This window comes from Perognathus longimembris, chromosome 10, assembly GCF_023159225.1.
Source record: "Perognathus longimembris pacificus isolate PPM17 chromosome 10, ASM2315922v1, whole genome shotgun sequence".
NCBI classification, from domain to species: domain Eukaryota; kingdom Metazoa; phylum Chordata; class Mammalia; order Rodentia; family Heteromyidae; genus Perognathus; species Perognathus longimembris.
The window spans coordinates 32,363,599-32,381,967 of NC_063170.1; the positions used below are offsets into that span (position 1 = coordinate 32,363,599).

The window sequence follows — 18,369 nt, forward strand, 5'->3', positions numbered from 1 at the left end:
AAACAAAATTTCCGTTCATCAGCATGGAGTTCTTGCCTGGCTTTAAATAATAAAAGTAAAGAATCTATTTTAAGTTGTTTACATTTAGCTTCAAAGGCTGAAATAGGCATCTTTTGAGAATAACCGACTTTTATTACTTGCATTCAGTACACTAATAATTTGAAAGACAATTTACAACGTTAAAATCAAGAGATAGTCATTTTCGTCAAAACATTTCGGGCTTCTAAGTCTTTAGCATACTTACACACATATGTATTATACATATGTACATACAGACAGACGTACATTACATAGCTCAGGCTGCACTACATAAGGCAAACAAAACAATCGTTTGTTCAATTAACGAACTAGTACTGTAAGAACAAGTTTAAACTAAGTGCGCTTTTAAAACAGCAAAACTCCTCAACCTTTAAGAGACTAGGAACTTCCACAGCTTTTTCTGCACATGTGCCAACAAGGAAACAAGATTTTAGGCACTATATCCTTAAAAAATAAGCAACTATTGTTACTAATGCTTGCAGTTTTTCGGCGTGAGGTCCTGCTCCTCACTGCCCGGCCTAGAGCCTGGAAGCACCGAGCAATGAGCAAGCCTCTCAAATGAGCGCGAGGAGCCGACACTCCCCTTGCCCCTCCATCTCTTCTGATCTAGGGCGGTTAAATTTTGTGGCGGGACTAGAGGTGGAACACCGTGGTTCGGGAAGGCCAGCGGCAGTGCGTGGGAGCCTGGGAGCCCGCGGGAGAGGCAGCGCCTCTCGAGGGCGGGAAGAAACGGCGAGAGGGAGCTCTAAGGCACGACCCGGGCTGGCACGGGGAAGATGGTGGTGGCCACGGGAAAGAGCGAGGCGGGGGGGAGGGGAGCCCCCAGTTACAGGCAGCATCCGCGGCCGCCTGAGCACGAGTCGGTGGCAAAGAAAAAGGCGCGTGACTGGACCTGGAGCCCCTGGCGGGGGGGGGGGGGGGGGGAAGGGCGCCGAGAGACGCGGCATTATGGGATGGCCAGGAGGGGCTCGCGGGGGACCACGGGGCGTCCTTACCCGCCAATTGCTGTACAGCCTCTTCACTCGCCGGTAATAAGCATCTTTGTCCAGAGTCACAGCCATAGCCCCGGACTCCGCTTCTCCTCGGGCTCCGAGAATCACGAGAGGTCCCAGCTCCGCCACCCGCTCTCGGCCCCGGAATCCCGCACTCGCTCAGTGACCCGGAAGTATCGACTTCACAGATGCCCTTTCCGCTTCCGGGTCCCCACAGCGTTTGCGCTGTACATCTGTTTTAAATCCTTTCTCCGTAGGATGGAGGTGGGCAGAGAGAAAGAGAGAGAGGGGGAGGTAGGGGTGGCGGGGGAGTAAAGAACAAAACGTGCTAGGTAGAAAGAACCGATTTTCGCGGGGCATCCCGCCAGCTGGCCCCGCGGCACGCGAGCCGATGTCGTCACGTGCCGCCCGGCCCCGCCCCCCGCCCCCCGCCCCAGCCCCCGGAGCTGTGCGCGGAGCGGCGGGCTGCGCGCCGAGCGTCGTCCTACCGCCCAGCGAGAGGGTTGGAGCCGGAGGCGCTCGCCCCGCCCCACCGCCCCAGGCGCCGCGCGCGGGTGAACGCCTGCCCTGCTGAAAGGAAGGGAAAGCGCAAACCGCGGGACGTTGGCACAGCTCCAGGGACACGGGGCGCGTGCCGCCTAGGAACGGTGGGAAAGCAGACTCCACTGCGCCGGCCGGACACTGGGGAACGCCGTTGGAATACCAAGCTACAGAAAGTTGCCCGCGCCACTCCGAGCGGTAGGATGCTATAGAACGGAATCAGAAGGAAGGAATGGCGCGCCGTCCTCCAAAAGCGCTTAGTCCTAGCCCAAGCCCCACCCACGCCGTGAGCACACCCTTGGTCTGAGCCCTGCACACGCACTGCCCTGCATGAAAAGCGACGCTATTCAATGGCTTCCCCTAAAGCTCCCCTATTTTAGTCTGAAACATAATACTCATAATCTTCATGAAACTCCTTCTCAAAAACTTGGACCCGAACGCTTTTCCTACTATTTGGCTTCAGCAGAAATGACAGCCTACATTTTTATGTACCGTTTATACAAGTACAAATGACTTGTCTCTTCTATCCAAGGTAAACGGTATCGAACTTGTGATGTTGAAAATATCCATCATGCTGAAAATTAATACTTCTGTTGGTTTGTTTTTTTTTTTTTTTTTTTTTTTTGGCCAGTCCTGGAGCTTGGATTCAGGGCTTGAGCACTGTCCCTGGCTTCTTTTTGCTCAAGGTTAGCACTCTGCCACTTGAGCCACAGCGCCTCTCCTGGCTGTTTTCTATATATGTGGTGCTAGGGAATCGAACCCAGGGCTTCATGTATATGAGACAAGCACTCTTGCCACTAGGCCATATTCCCAGCCCTCTGTTGGTTTTTTTTTTTTTTTTTGCCACATATAGAACAAGGGAAGAATGGAAAAGGATTAACTTAAATTTATTAATGCCAAGGGGAAGGAAGGTAACAGTTCCTGACCCTCCAGCTGTATCCACAGTTCGCCAGGAACAGGCTCTGCCAGTGGCTAGGGCCAGCACTACATAGTCTGTGGTTAATGGAGGTGTCTGGGGAGGGGTGAGCACACCAGCTGCTCTAGTCTCCTTTCCTTCCCCAGAAATGAGGAAGTGGTCATGTGTTATTTTAGGAGTCCCCTGCCCACCCAATACTCTCAAAATTAGGAGCAATCAGGTACAAGTTTTTTTTCCTTTTCACCTCTTGGAGTCTTGGGTTTTTCCATATCTCCCCTGCCCCTCCCGCTTTTCTGTAGTCCAAGGGCCAGAGTAAGTGAAAATTCAGCAGCCACCCAAGCAAGGGGGACTATACTGGGGCTTCAGTCATCAGCATCTTCACTGGAGTCTGAGTTGGCTGGCATCATAGGATCATCAATGAGTGAGAAGTCTCTTTCTGAGCTATCATAGCCCTGAGATAAATCATCATCCTCTTCATCCTCATCGTCATCATCCTCAGGTTGTAGGGGTGGTAATCGAAAGGTAGTACCAGAGGTGGTAGTCACTGGTGAAGATGGGTAGCCAGTGGCTCTCAAACCTGGATGGTGATGGTGGTGATGGTGGGGGTGGGGGTGATGGTGGTGGTGGTGGTGATGAAGCATGGTGCTGGAGTCTACATGAGGGGATGATGCTGTACCACCCATCACAAATGGCATAAAAGGCAAAGATGCAGAAGCGGCACTGCTGTGACCCAGAGGAGACACAGACTGTAGGCCACTACTGCTGTGCTGGAAGGTGTTATGCAGAGATAGGGACCCAGTGCCTCCACCCTGCATCAGGGCCATCATCTTAGAAAGGTCTGGTCGTGTCCTACGGGCCCGCTTCTTGCTGCTCTCTGGTGCAATAGGCCCTGGCAAAACTCGGTTGAGGGCAGTTTCAGCATAGTGACCCTGGGAGACAGGAACAAAAGACAGTAAAGAACAGGTGGAGGGAAAACAAGAAACAAGCCAGCAAACTCCTAGCTTACTAGTGTTTATTCAATGATTGTGTCTTAGAAGAGGCCAAACAGGTGGAGTCTGACTAGGGTTTGATGGCTAGTAATGGCTGAAGCATTCCAATGCTAAAGCTAAAATCAGAGATCTGATACAGATTAACTATGTAAACCACGAGTCTTCTCATTTTTTCCACTTGACTACATACCTTTACCCTACAAACCATTCCACAAATGCTTACCTTTGTTAGTAAAAGATCTAAGACAGTGAATAAATCAACACATAAAAAAATGTGCTTGCCCACTGATGGTTGTTCACAGTTTACCATGTGAAGTACAGCAAAATTATATTAGGATAGTTTTATCATATATTATAGAATCTGGATCAGATTAAGACTGCTGGAGCCAGGCACAGGTGGCTCAGGCCTACAATCCTAGTTACTTAGGAGGCTGAGAACTGTGGTTCAGAGCTAGCCTGGGTAGGAAAGTATGTGGGACTCTTATCTCCAATTAAATCAAAGAAAAAGCCAAAAGTAGTGCTGTGGCTCAAGGTAGAGTGCAAAAGGAGTTGGTGACCAGGCCTACAGTTCAAGCCCCAGGATTAGCAAAAAAATTAAAATCTGGATATCTAGTATACCAAAAAGTGTAGGTAGCTATTCTTGCCAAATTTTTTTTTCCAAAAGATTCTTAGTTTTTATTACACAGATCCATCCAGTCCTGCCACATTATGACAGCATAAGCTCTATTAGCTACATGCATTATAATAATCTATTATTGTTTCTTGCCAAATTTAATAGAATAGTTTTCCATACAGACTGAAATGAATTTTAAATATGCTCTGTAAGTTTTTATTAAGTTCCATGAGGCTGGAAGTTACCCCACTTTGCTGGATGAAATGGAACTAAACTCACACAACTGGTACCTGTGTCTCTGGACATTCCAATAAAAAGCCTAACAGCTGTCTTGGAAACATGTCCTTTTGACTTTGAAATAAAATTAATTTTGTGTGGACTCTTTCTTTTCTTTTGTTGGCTTGAACTGGGGCCTGGGCACTGTCCCTGAGCTTTTTGCTCAAGGCAAATGCTTTACTGCTGAGTCACGGTGCCACTTAGAGTTTGGCTTTGAACTGTGATCCTCAGATCTCAGCCTCCTGAGTAGCTAGAGGCGTGAGCCACCAGCACCTGGCTTGTGTGGATTTTTAAGATGCAAGCACATACATTCCTGCAGGTCCCACTAAGAATGAAGTGCTAGCTTCATGACCAGTTTTATACTAGGTACCAATGACTCCTGCCTGTAATCTTAGCTACCCAGGAAGCTGAGATCTGAGGATCATGATTCAAAGCTAGATCAGGCAGGAAAGTCTATGAGACTCTTATTTCCAATAAACTACCAAAAAGCAGGAAATAAAGCTGTGGCTTAAGTGGTAAAACTAGCATTGAGCAAAAAGCTTCAGAGACATGTAGGAGGCTGATATCTGAGGATTGTGATTCAAACCCAGCCAAGGCAGAAAAGTCCGAGAGACTCTTACCTCCAATTAACCACCAGAAAACCAAAGTGGCACTATGGCTCTAAGTGGTAGAGTATTAGCCTTGGGCAAAAAAAACTCAGGGACAGCACCCAGGCTGGGCTCAAGCCCCAGTACAGGCACACACAAAAAAAGGTGGAGGGTGGAAGATAACTATATTAGACTATTCTCTAGTGGCTAGTGCCCTAGTGGCTGAATTCAGAAGGCTGGGATCATGAGGATCACAGTACAAAGACTAGCTGGGCACTGGTGGCTCATACCTGTAATTGTGGCTATTCACAAGGCTGAGATCTGTGGAATGCAGTTCAAACCCAGCCCAAGCAGACATATTCCCTGTGAGACTCTTATGTATCCAATTAACCACTCAAAAACTAGAAGTGACACTGTGGCTCTAAGTGGTAGTGTGCTAGCCTTGAGCATATATAAAGCTCAGAAACAGTGCCCAGGACCTGAGTTCAAGTTCCACAACTGACCAAAAAAAAAATAGCTCACTTGTAAATCAAGTGGTAGAACACCAGCTGTGAGCAAACGTGAGGCCCCAAGTTCAAATCAGAGTACTGGCAATAGATAAACAAAATAAAGAAATAAAGTGCTGTGCAACAGGATGCATGCCTGTAGTCTCAGCTACTAGGAAGGCTGACAGGAGAATTGCTCAAGTTGGGAGTCTGTTGCCTGGCAACATTAAAACCTGTCTCTTAAAGGGCGGGGAATGTAGCTTAGTGGTAGTGTGCTTGTCTAGCATGCATGAAGCCTGGGTTTGATTCCTAGTACCACATACACAGAAAAAGCTGGAAAGGGCGCGGTGTCTCAAACTGTAGAGTGCTAACCTTGAGCAAAAAAGCTCACGGACAGTGCCTAGTCACGTACAAGCCCCAGGACTGCCACCCCCCGCCCAAAAAAGTCTCTTAAAAAAGAAGTATTTGTACTTTATATTAGATTTTCTGTGATTTCCTATAATATTTCTTAAAATTATCAACTCAAGGATTAGATAATAATTGTATTGGAAGAGAAGTCCTCCTACAGTCTGCTTGAAAATGTAAAACTAGAGACAGATGGTATCAGCCTTTTCTTCAGCCACTCCCTTATGAGCCATTCTGCCTATTATTACATTGTTGGTTCTAGGGATAATGAAAGTGGAAATTAAAACATTCTTCCATGGGAACACTTTTATCAATATTTAGAAAATCAAATGAGGAATGATCAGACAAAGCAATTAAACAAAAGTACTACCCCATTGAAAATGGCTGGCACCAACCAATCATTGATTTCTATATGGTTAAAATTTAACTATTAGGGGTGCTGGGGATATGGCCTAGTGGCAAGAGTGCTTGCCTTGTATACATGAGGCCCTGGGTTCAATTCCCCAGCACCACATATACAGAAAACGGCCAGAAGTGGCGCTGTGGCTCAAGTGGCAGAGTACTAGCCTTGAGCAAGAAGAAGCCAGGGACAGTGCTCAGGCCCTGAGTCCAAGGCCCAGGACTGGCCCAAAAAAAAAAAAAAAAAAAAAAAATTTAACTATTAGGGGCTGGGAATATGGCCTAGTGGCAAGAGTGCTTGCCTTGTATACATGAAGCCCTGGGTTTGATTCCCCAGCACCACATATATAGAAAATGGCCAGAAATGGCACTGTGGCTCAAGTGGCAGAGCCTTGAGCAAAAAGAAGACAATAACAGTGCTCAGGCCCTGAGTTCAAGGCCAAGGACTGGCAAAAAAAAAAAAGTAACTACTAGATTTAGATAAGCATAGCCAAGACAATATATATATATATATATATATATATATATATATATATATATATATATATTAATGAGAAGAAGAAAAGAAACATGGTTAACCCTCTAAATAGTACATTACCATGATGCAGAATAAAACTAGAGATCAAAATTGTTATTGACTGTAAAACATGGCTTCCTTGGTTTTTCCATTACTGACATATTAGTGATTCTCAATCTAAATATGTTAGGAAACTGCAAGACTTTTCCTGGGTAGCAACCCCAAGCACTCCTAAAAATATAGAGAATTCTGAAATTTTTGAGAGATTACCTAAGTGGGGCTGCAGCTCAGTGGTAGAGCATTTGCCTAGCATGCTTGAGCCTTAGGTTCAATTTCTGATTTTACACTAAGACTGCTATGTTATTTTTTTTTTTAACCAGTCCTGGGCCTTGGACGCAGGGCCTGAGCACTGTCCCTGGCTTCTTTTTGCTCAAGGCTAGCACTCTACCACAAGAGCCACAGCGCCACTTCTGGCCGTTTTCTATATATGTGGTGCTGGGGAACTGAACCGAGGGCTTCATGTATATGAGACAAGCACTCTTGCCACTAGGCTGTATTTCCAGCCCAAGACTGCCATTTTTTGATGATGTGAAAGTGTTTAAAGGATTTGCCACTCTTCTCTTTTTCAGCCATCACTGAAGCAGGCGCGGGCCAAAATGAAGTTCAATCTCTTTGTCACTTCTAATGGAAGCAAGAACTGGAAAAGGCATTTCAATGCACCTTCCCACATTCGCAGGAAGATAATGTCTTCCCCTCTTTCCAAAGAGCTGAGACAGAAGTACAATGTTCGGTCTATGCCCATCGGAAGGATGATGAGGTGCAGGTTGTACAGGGACACTATAAAGGTCAGCAGATTGGCAAAGTGGTCTAGGCCTACAGGAAGAAGTATGTCATCTACAGTGAACGGGTACAGCAGGAAAAGGCCAATGGCACTACTGTTCGTGTGGGCATTCACCCCAGCAAGGTGGTTATCACCAGGCTGAAACTGTACAAAGATCACAAAAAGATCCTGGAATGGAAAGCCAAATCCTACCAAGTAGGAAAGGAAAAGGGCAAATATAAGGAAGAAACAATTGAAAAGATGCAAGAATGAAGTAATCTTATATAGAATTTTCATTTACAAAAAACTATCAAAAAATTTTGCCAATACTGTATATCATTTTGGCATACTGGGTATTGTATATATGCCTACCTGATCTAGGGAAGGGAAAGAAAAACAAAGGTGTAAGATATCACAAGAAATGTACTCACTGCCCCTTTTGCACAACACCTTGTCAACAAAATTTAATTAAATAAAAAAAAATGTCAAAATTCCCTTACTCAGAAAAACAGGATAGGGACTGGGAATGTGGCTCAGTGGTAGAGTGCTTGCCTACCATACAGGAAGCCCTGGGTTTGGTTCCTCAGCACCACATAAATAGAAAAGGCCGAAGTGGTGCTGTGGCTCAAGAGGTAGAGTGCTAGCCTTTAGCAAAAAGAAGCCAGGGACAGTGCTCAGTGCTTTGAATCCAAGCCTCAGGATGAGCAAAAAAAAACAAAAGAAAAACAGCCTAAGCACTGAAGGTTCTTTCTACACGGGTTATTACTTCTTATATTTTATATGCCTAAAGTACTAATTTTTTTGTAGAATTTTATGCCCCTTTAAGAGCTGGAGATATCACAGGAGTGTACAAATACCATTAAAAATTCTCTGGCGACTGATGTCGTGGTGCTCCGGGACAAGAAGTTGGTGGTACTGGGACCCTAGGATTGAGGACGAGGTCCAAGTGATTCCAGACCCTTTCCTACCTACTCGTCCCTTTTTTGCCTTATCCATCCCTCCTCAGGCAGAATGAGGCGTGCAGGCCTGGGTGAAGGAGCACCTCCGGCCAACTACGGGAGCTATGGCTATGCTAACAGTGGGTATAGTGCCTGTGAGGAAGAAACTCACCAAAAGTCTGAGAAACAAAGTAACTGCTATAAAATCTCTTTCCATTGAAATAGGCCATGAAGTTAAAAATCAAAATAAATTACTAGCTGAAATGGATTCACAATTTGATTCTACAACTGGATTTCTAGGTAAAACTATTGAAAAACTGAAGATTTTATCCAAAGAGAGCCAAACAATGTTACTGTGCTATATGATGCTGTTGTCACTGTTTGTCTTTTTTGTCATTTATTGGATTATTAAATTGAGGTGATGCAAAAAAAAAATTCTCTGGTGAACAGAAAGTAATTTTCTTGAAAAACATGCACTCAAAAAAAAAAAGATGGCAGTCACAATCATTGCTAAAAGCCTAATAATAGGGCAGCTAGTGTAACAGTGATGTAGTCTCACCTTCTTCCCATTCCTAGAGTTAGCTGTCGGTACTGGCTCCATTCCCAAACAGTTCAATTCTGCCTTATTGTTCTTTTTACATCTCTGCCACTTCTGTTTTCTGCGCTCTTCCATATACTACAATAGAAAAGTCATCAGTTACCCCTAAAGAAGAGAGTAGCCCCTAGAAGTTATTAAGGCACTAAAATCTTCTGAACAATAAATTGCTTATTATATAACGTCTAGTCCTACTGGAAAATAGTGATTAAGTAGTTCTGAAAAACATTAGCTTAATAGTATGTATTTTCCTAGCATTTTGTAATGCTGTAAGATTATTTTATTTTCATCCTCACAATAATTGTGTGATTTAGGATGACTGGGTATTATTACCCTTATTTTGCAGAGGCAGGAACAATGATATCACAGGGCATGCTTTTTCTACCTTATATAGCTTAAATACCAAAAGGATGGTTTTAAATCTGGCTGGATGGAACTGCCACTCACCGCTAGAAATCGGGGATCGACAGCAAACTCTGGATGACCCTGTAACCACATCTCCAGTTCAGCCCGGCGAGGGGCATCCTCACCCACCAGCAAAGTACCATCCACCTTATTGATGACAGGGATCCGGGTCTCCAGGTCCACATCAAGGTGATTAGGCTCTTCCATGCAGTCCACCTCCAGCTGCAAACCCAGAATCCACCCCCATGAGCACATACTCTTCTTTGAGGTAAGGAAGGAGGGGGAACAGAGCCAATGGTAGGCATGAGATAATTCAGTCCCTTGATGGCAACTGTCTTCACCAATTACTAGGGATAAAAAGATCTTATCTAAGTCTTAAGGTTAGAGTTTCTCTACCACTTACCTCTATTAGCTTCTTTCTGTTCCCCTTCTTCTTATGAAACAGTGGATGCCCATCTCCCATTACTCCATTAGCCATCAGTTTGTGCTTCTGGAATGTTAACTTTAATCCTTCCTCCTAGGAACAAAACCCATCCATCTAAAGACATCACATAGAATGTTTTTTAAAAGAAAAGGCTAAGCTTTAAGGAATTTGGCCTTAAGGCCTATGGCTCAATAATGGTAAGAATGAAGGTCATCTGATTAAGGGTAGAAATCAGATATACAATTAGATTTGATTTCTTGACCTAGTGCCCCTCAGGCAGATCTATAAAGAGTTCATTCACTATACCCAAAGCAGAACCAGTGCCTCAGTATTAGCAATTTATCACAGGGGCAAAATCCTGTTACTTCTATCACATGCTCACTTAGGAAACTTTTCTTCCTTTGAGTACTAAATGACCACTTGGTAAAGTCAAAAAGGGAAAAGGAAAAACTAAAATTTCCTTCTATAAGACAAAAACCAATTCATTTCAGTATCAAAGATTTGTTTTGTTTTGTTTTTAGGCTAGGCCTCATGGTAGATCAAGCTAGCTTTGATAAGGACTGAGATTATAGGCACTTTATCACCATACCTGGCTATCATTCCTTTCTTTAATCTAGTAAGGCTCACAATATCCAGGTGTCATTTAAGCAACTTTCCAATAAATCAAGTTCAGGTCTAGAAATCAGTCTTCCAAAAGCCTGTGTCAAATAAATTTCCTTCAAAGCTATGATTTCCTTTACTCTAGTTCTTAGGGATCCCTTCCCTTACTTAAAAGACTTCCTAAATGGATCTCTTTGAGCTCTATTTCTTTTCCTCTTCTCTAAAGTTAGCTAACCAGAGTTGGGGGGTCTGGCTCAAATGGTAGACCACCCGACTAGCAAGCGAGAAACCCTGGGTTCAAACTCCAGGACAATTAACAGTTAACCCAGTATGTGTAAACAGTGAAACTTGTTAACTAGTGAAACTAGTTAATACGAACTACAGTCTCCTTATTCATGTCCCAAGGCTTGCATACTGAGCTTACATCTTTGATTTGAACTGTAAACTCTTTCTCATCCATGCCCCGGCGCAGTTTGGTAAACTGGGCTGCTGCTGTGGTGACTGCAGATGCCTCCTCCTCTGCCATGGAAGCTGCACTGCTACTTCGCGGTGTGGGAACTGGAGAGTCACCATATTCTCCTGGGGTCAAAGATGGGCTGTCTAGTAAATGGTTTCCAGGCCCCAGAATTCCTGCTGTTATCATTTCCTGGGTCTTGCGGCTAGAAGGCCATTTCCCTGAGAGTACAGCCTGACAGACGAGGTCAATTCGGTTTATCAGGACACGATCCTGGAAAACAGATAGATAGATTGGTAGATAGACAGACTGACCATTTTAAGGATCTGAGCACTAGCTATGTGCTCTTCAGACATGTAATAGTTTACCATTAACAGATTAAAAAACATGAGAGCTTTATAAAAACATGTAACACTAATCAGTAAAAGGAAAAAAAAAAAAGCCTAGAACCATATCATATGTTTGTTTTCCCCTGCATATAATGTTAAGTTTTATTTCTGAACTCTCCATGTCCAAGAATGAGACTATTACCTTGGGCCACTCAGAGGCTCTTTGTCTTTCTTGCAGTAGTAGCAGTTCAGGAGTCATTTGTTCTCCATCTTCATTTGGGAATCCATCTTGGGACATAGTGAGGGACAGGAGACTCTCTTCATCATAGAACTTTGGGCAGGATCGGTCAGCAGCTAGAGATCACAGAGAATGTGTGAACAAAGATGATAGAATAATGTTAAGCTGGAATGGTATATATCATGCAGACTTTAAATAAAGGTCCAAAGGTATCAGATCTCATCTGCTATTTTACCAAACAAAATCCAAAACAAGAAGGGAAGAGCAGAAAGGGCAAAACAGGGAGAGGGAAGTTAGCCTGTCACATGCACTCACTTAACTTCTCCTCCTTCTCGTCCTCACTCTCATCAGTGCTGGAGCTGGAGCTGGATGAGGATGAGGAAGAAGAGGATGATGGTGACAGCTTGCTCAAGTCCAGTTCAGAGTCTGAATCATCCTCCTCTTCCAGTTTGACTGGTGGAATACTCCGGGACACCAGAGGGGCAGGATCAGAGGGAGCAACATGCATTTCATAGTCTTGAGGGGTTGGTCGGCTCCTGGCCACCATCTCATGCTCTAGCTTTAAAGTCAGATTCTCCAGACTGGGGACCTGGACAGTGGTTTCCTCAGGTGACTTTTCAACAGGAGCATCTGGGCGCAGGGGCAATGGTGAGGCAGTGTGTGAGGTATACTGCTGGTGTAGCAGTGGAGTGGAGCAGCGGGATAAGGATGTAGCTGGTGCTCCTGCCTGATGGTTCTGCATATAATTCATACGAGCAGCCAGAAAAGAGAAGTCTGGGTCCTGCATGATGTTACAGTCTGTTTGGTTCACCCCATGGCGAGCTGCCCCTCGTAGAAGCTCCCCATCATGACGAGCAGGCTCCCACCATTTGGGCAATTCTGGACCTGGAGGCTGACACAATGCCAGCCGATCTTCCAAAAGTGGGTGGCATAAAACTTGTTCCCGTAAGCGCCGAAGCAATTCAATGCGGTAAAGAGTCCTTGAGGCCCTTTCTTCAGTGATGGGCTCAATGAACAGGTTAGGGTCTGGGGGTTCTGTAAGAGACAGAAGTGAACAGAGAAATGAAACGTGTTGGTCTGTCAACATCCACCCCAGCTTCTCTTAGATCCTCTAATCTCACCATCTCCAGCTGCTGGAGGAAGGCGGCACACTTGACGGCACATGGCCACAAAGCCATGGAAATACTTGGTAAGGCTTTCATCTGTCTTTTTATCCAGTCGAGCAAAAGTACGGAACCGATCCCAATGGAACTGCATGCTGTCAGGGTCATATTCCACACCAAAGGTAGACACTACTCGATAAAAGTCAGTTTGTTCACGTCTGGTCCATCTACAAAGGGACAAGTAAAACAATGGAGATCAGGAGTATACAGGAAAATTGGGTATTTCTTGGGAAGACAAAAACTGAAGGTGAAGACAACAAAACACAGAAGAGGCAATCAGCAAGTAAAGGAGGAAAATGATGTAGGTAAATAACTCAATGAGAATGTCTACACAGAGACTTCCCTGGAGATGTAATTATTGCAGATAAGTACAACTATTTTTTGGGGGGGTAGGAGAACTAGAGATTAAACCTATTACTGTATATGCAAGTGAAGTCTTCTGAGCTACAATCCTACTCTACAAGTGAGATTCTTAGGTCCTAGAGACTAGAGGTATAATAATTCAAGGTAGGAAAGATGATCCCTCTGAAGCAAATTCTAAATAAATCCTTCCTATGATGCTTTACAGCTCCGTACTGGAAAAACTGAACTTGCTGGTTATATTTTACCGTTGTTGTTTTTCCCTCCGTGCAATTTCTTTTAACTTGAAGGCTGCTTCACAACGCCGCCGCCGTCGGTCCCCACGTTCTGCAGCCTCTATCTTCATTTGTTCTTTCTTGTAGCTGCGCTGATAGGCTGTTACTAAGCGGCGAAGCCTAGCTGTTAAGGCAGAGCCTGGAGGCCAGAATAGATGCCCTGGTTGTTGAGTCACCTGGGCTGTGGGAAACAAAGAATGAATAGGATCTCACTTGAAGGCAAATGTTTAGAAACCTCATAATATGACAGAAGTCACTCAGTAATTTCCCAATTCCCTCCCAACCACACAATATTGACCTAGGATGTACCTTCATCTCCATCAATCACTGAGATCTCCTCATCCATCATCATCAAAGGATCACCCTAGAAAAGCAGATCCACCCCGTAGGATGGAGGGAAGAGTGAGAGGAAAGTAGATACTCTAAAATCACTTTCTCTTAGGTACCCTATGGCACCAAGGAATTGAAGAAGAGAAAGTAAAGTCTGAAAGATGAGTTCCTAATAATAGTGTAAAATAATGGGTTTTAGGAACTTATTAGTCAAATTGTAGTATCATTTACCATCCAGCTTGAGTTCCACTTGATCTCCCCCAGCTGGCACTAAAGCCTTACCATTAACACTTTGACTTCTCACATGCTATTTGTTTTCCACTTTGCATTGTAAATTAATATACTTCAAGGTTTACAGAATTGGTGAAAATGGCTATTTAGAGAAAAGCTAGACTCAATTGAAAACTTACCTCATCATCTTGATCTTTTGGGGGACCTTGGAGTGGCTTATATTCAGGATCTTCACAGTCCTTATCAAAGTCAACCCTAAAAGTATACAGAAGTAAAAGAAAATGTTTTGTCACTAAGAGAAACCTAGGAGGAAGAACAAGACAAACATATAATCCAGCAGGTAAATCTTTCTTTAATTTCATGCTTGCAGGAAGACAGGCCAACTGTTGTAAGTCTGGATCAGTTGGGCACCAGTGGTTCACATTTGCAATTCTAGTAACTCAGGAGGCTGAAATCTGAGGGTCACAGTTCAAAACCACACTGGGCAGGAAAGGCTGTGAGACTCTTACCTCCAACTAACCTACAAAAAAGCTGGAAGGGAAGCTGTAGCTCAAGTGGTAAAGTGCTAACCTTGAGCAAAAAAGCTAAAGCTCAGGGACAGTGCCCAGGCCCTGAGTTCAAGCTCCAGGAACAGGATGGGGGGAAAAAATACCATTTAGCCAATAAACAATTAACAAAGTACCATTCATAACTGCTTCAATCTAAAATTAGTTAATCTAAAATTGCAGTACTAGGAGGAGAATGTAGGAACTTGCTCCTGCACTTGAGACATGCTCGCAGCCTTTATTATGCTGTTAATTATTCTTCAAGTAAGTCTTACATTTTTTGCCCTGCACCTGTCTTAGGCCAAAAGCTATGGCCTTGGGCATAGTTTGGATAACAGGCGTGAACCACCTGCCCATCTATTGGATGAGAATGAAATCTTGCTAACTTTTGCCAGGGCTAGCTTTGAACTGTGTACCTCACCATCTCAATCTCCTAAATAGCTGGCATTATAGACAGCATACTTGGCCATCTCTCCCACCCCCTGTTGGGGCAAGAGTATTGCTAACTACCTTGTCCCAAACTGGTCTCAAACTCAAATAACTCAAATACTTCTGCCTCATCCTCCAGAGCAGCTAGGAGTACTGACAGGTACCACCATACTTGGCTTTAAATAAGATACTTTAATCAACATACTTCTCTTCTAAAAGAGAAATAAAGTATACAGATTTTTATTGCTTTACCCATTTTCCTTCCTCCACAACTGTTTACTTTGCATTATTTCATCTCAATGATTCATGTTTTTGTTTTGGGGTTTTTTTTCTCTTTTTTTTTTTTGGTCAGTAGTGGGGCTTTAGCCTCTTTGAGCTCAAAGCTAGCACTCTGCCACTTGAGTCACGATTCATGCTTTTTACTACCTTTTACTATTAAACAAACATAATAAATGATTGGCACTAAATAAATGATGTAATTTCTTTTGAGGGTTCTATACCAAAGCAAACTGAAGTTGTGGTAATCAAAGAGAAGCTTTTGGTTACATAGAAGTGGTACATATTCTTTAACTAAGCAAACTATATGTCCCTCAGCTCTCCATGTGAGAAGTTTTGTTAAACTCACTGACACCCAAACTAGGGCAAGAATGCCCTACTTGGTGGCTCAGTATTAGCATGGCAATTCATCATCGGGACATGTACCCCAACAGGATTTTTGTTTTTCCAAGACTGAGTTAGGTGGTTCGTTTTAGTTTTCCTTTTTATACTCAGGGCCTTGTGCATGCTAGGTGAATCATGCTTCTATTCCCAGAAAAAATACTTTAATGTGTCAGGCACCTTTGGGAGATGTTAAGCTAGGATTGAAAGTGCGTGAGACTACCACAGTGAGCATTTTAAGGGAACAAGTTATCTCCTCAGCTACGGAAACTACAAAAAAGCAAAGTAAACATTAAATAAGACATTTGGGAACACTGACTTTCATACATAGTAGAATCTTATGGCAATGTGTTTATAGAATCCTATCTGCTGGTTCTGCTCTTCATTAAGGATTTATGGGTTCAGTCAAGGTCAGAGTTATGCTATTTCTTAGCAAAGCAACATCACGAAAGTTTAAGAGAAGTAAATATCAATGCTTACCCTTCAACTATGTCCGAGAAATTATCTAACACTCGATGTTCTGCTGCAATGGCTTTGTCATCTGGCCGGCCAGCCTTTTCCAGGAAGCACAAGGCTGGATCTGCCCTCATAGTATTATATTTTTCATAGCCTAGAAATAAATGGGTCATAAATTGAAGAAAATTAAATTTATGTTGTCTTCTTGTATATTTTGTAAGGTATAATCAGAATAATCAGAATACCTAGTCTACTTTTGCTCATAAGATATACTTGGCATTTTGTATATTACCATATTAACATTCTTAAACATGTCTTCTTTGTGCCTGTATCAACATGAACTCAAGAACGTGGAGTATTATGCTCTGCATTTTTGTTTGTTTGATTTTGTCAGTCAAAGGCTTGAACGTAGGACCTGGGCACTGTCCCAGAGCTTTTTTAGTCCAAGGATAGTGCTCTAACACTTTGATCCAAAGTACCACTTCCAACTTTCTGGTGGTTAATTGGAGATAAGAATCACAAGGACTTTCTTGCACAGGCTGGGTTTAAATTGTGATTCTCAGATCTCAGCCTTCTGAGTAGCTAGGGATTACAGGCATGAGCCACCAGAGCTGGGCACTCTAAGGTACTTTGCTTGTTAATTGGAGATAGACTTTTCTGCCTGGGCTGGCTCTAAACCAGACTTTCCAGGTCTCAACTTCCAGACAAGCTAGTATTATAAGCATGAGCCATGGGTTCCCAGTTAAATTTAACTATAGAAATTTAGTCACGAAGTATTTTAACCTAGTGACTGATAAAATTTATTCAAAGAATGTATGTATTATGTTGATAGATCTAAATTGCTATTAACTGCTAATCTTAAAATCATCACTCTTATTACATGGATGAAGAAGCTGAAGTCAACTAAATTAGGTATTGGTCACACATTCTCAAATAAGATTAAGAAACTTGTACCTAGAAGTAAATAAATACTAAGTGAAGCCTGGATGATTTAAAGTTGCTTGGACTCCTCTAAACTTGGTGGCTCACAAGTTAATCTAAGCCACAAATGATTAATTTTCTTATTCTATTAAATTTCACAAAAACATGTAAATTATTTTATAGAAGCAGGCCCAACTTTTTTTTTAAAGGAAAGATGTCTGAATATGCAAAAAGGCTAAAATCGAGTACTTATTGCTTTTAATGATGGAAATCTGTTATTAGGCAAACAAGTGCTCACACATATAGCAGTGTGACTGCTAAACCTTTAGACAAATGGACATTAACATAAATATAGCCCTTTTATCAAGGCACAGGAAAGTCATTCAAACTAAATATGATTATCAACATGAATATCTTACCTTCCCTGACTTTTGGAACTTTAAATTGGACCCTAAAACATAGAGCAAGGTAACATTCTCCTAACAGTGATTAGAGAACAGTAAACTCTGTACCTTGGGACAAACTCTCCTTTTGCCTTTCTTAACCATCTATTTACAGAAACTAATTGGTCTGCTCTGGATAACTCAAACAGACTTTTCCCAAAAGCTACATGCATATAAGTACTCAGTAAGAAAAGAGTATGCTATAAGAAGGTACCTACCATGCTTAAAGACTCCAATGAGCAGAGACTTATCAGCCTCACTGTCCCACCAGGTTGTCGGAACTTCCAGCTGATCCACCACTGGGAACCATATGTCAATCTCACTAAAAGTATAAGATATCATCAGCAAAGCAATGTTGGAAATAACAATGTTTACAAAGATTATTTCAGCTATCTTGCTTTATCCCTTAATTTGAGTGCTTGTTTATTATTCTATTTCACTGTATTTGTGTCAAGTATAGGATTAAAACCTAATGAAGCCAGGGCGTTGGCTCTTGCCTATAATCCTAGCTACTCAGGAGGCTGAAATCTGAGGACCACAGTTCAAAGCCAGCCCAGGCAGGAAAGTCCATGAAACTCTTATCTCCACCAGAAAACTGGAAGTGGACCTATGGCTCAAGTGGTAGAGCTGTAGCCTTGAGTTGAAGAGCTCAGGGACAGAGCCCATGACCAAAAACCCCTAATGTATATTGCTAGGCATAGGTGGTTCATGCCTGTAATCCTAGCTATTTCAAAGTCAGCCAGGCAGAAAAGTCTGAGAGACTTTTATCTCCAATTCCTACCAAAAATTCAAAAGTAGAGCTGTTGGGCTGGGAGTATGGCCTAGTGGTAAAGTGCTCGCCTCGTATACATAAAACCCTGGGTTTGATTCCTCAGCACCACATATATAGAAAAAGCCAGACATGGTGCTGTGGCTCAAGTGGTAGAATGCTAGCCTTGAACAAAAAGAAGTCAGGGACAGTGCTCAGGCCCTGAGTTCAAGCCCCAGGACTGGCAAAC

At 43.1% G+C, this 18,369-nt stretch overlaps 2 protein-coding genes, 2 non-coding genes and 2 pseudogenes across 9 annotated transcripts in view; 2 read left to right on the plus strand and 4 right to left on the minus strand.

Annotated features, from left to right (window-relative positions):
* Positions 1-1,286, minus strand: part of Supt16h (SPT16 homolog, facilitates chromatin remodeling subunit) — a 42,902-nt gene extending 41,616 nt beyond the window's left edge. The window contains exon 1 of the mRNA XM_048355757.1: positions 1,035-1,286. Coding sequence (XP_048211714.1) covers positions 1,035-1,100 — 66 coding nt within the window. The 5' untranslated portion in view covers positions 1,101-1,286. The remainder of the gene's footprint in view (positions 1-1,034) is intronic.
* A 1,153-nt stretch (positions 1,287-2,439) lies between these two features.
* The window catches only part of Chd8 (chromodomain helicase DNA binding protein 8), a 74,578-nt gene continuing 58,648 nt past the window's right edge, over positions 2,440-18,369 (minus strand). For 5 of the 6 annotated variants that reach the window (XM_048355752.1, XM_048355754.1, XM_048355755.1 and 2 more), the window contains 13 exons: positions 17,590-17,693; positions 16,032-16,161; positions 14,100-14,175; positions 13,669-13,723; positions 13,333-13,540; positions 12,683-12,891; positions 11,877-12,596; positions 11,526-11,677; positions 10,965-11,267; positions 9,920-10,033; positions 9,559-9,738; positions 9,076-9,192; positions 2,440-3,416 (listed from right to left, as the gene is read on the minus strand). In XM_048355752.1, the coding sequence (XP_048211709.1) occupies positions 2,850-3,416; positions 9,076-9,192; positions 9,559-9,738; positions 9,920-10,033; positions 10,965-11,267; positions 11,526-11,677; positions 11,877-12,596; positions 12,683-12,891; positions 13,333-13,540; positions 13,669-13,723; positions 14,100-14,175; positions 16,032-16,161; positions 17,590-17,693 (2,935 nt within the window). In that variant the 3' untranslated portion in view covers positions 2,440-2,849. The remainder of the gene's footprint in view (positions 3,417-9,075; positions 9,193-9,558; positions 9,739-9,919; positions 10,034-10,964; positions 11,268-11,525; positions 11,678-11,876; positions 12,597-12,682; positions 12,892-13,332; positions 13,541-13,668; positions 13,724-14,099; positions 14,176-16,031; positions 16,162-17,589; positions 17,694-18,369) is intronic. The other variant, XM_048355756.1, reaches the window with a different exon arrangement.
* LOC125358551 lies at positions 7,415-7,949 on the plus strand (annotated as a pseudogene).
* Positions 8,468-8,942, plus strand: LOC125358552 (annotated as a pseudogene).
* On the minus strand, positions 10,208-10,291 carry LOC125358945. The gene has a single exon (XR_007212459.1). It is a non-coding gene; the product is annotated as a small nucleolar RNA U6-53/MBII-28 (small nucleolar RNA).
* On the minus strand, positions 15,480-15,589 carry LOC125358944. The gene has a single exon (XR_007212458.1). It is a non-coding gene; the product is annotated as a small nucleolar RNA U6-53/MBII-28 (small nucleolar RNA).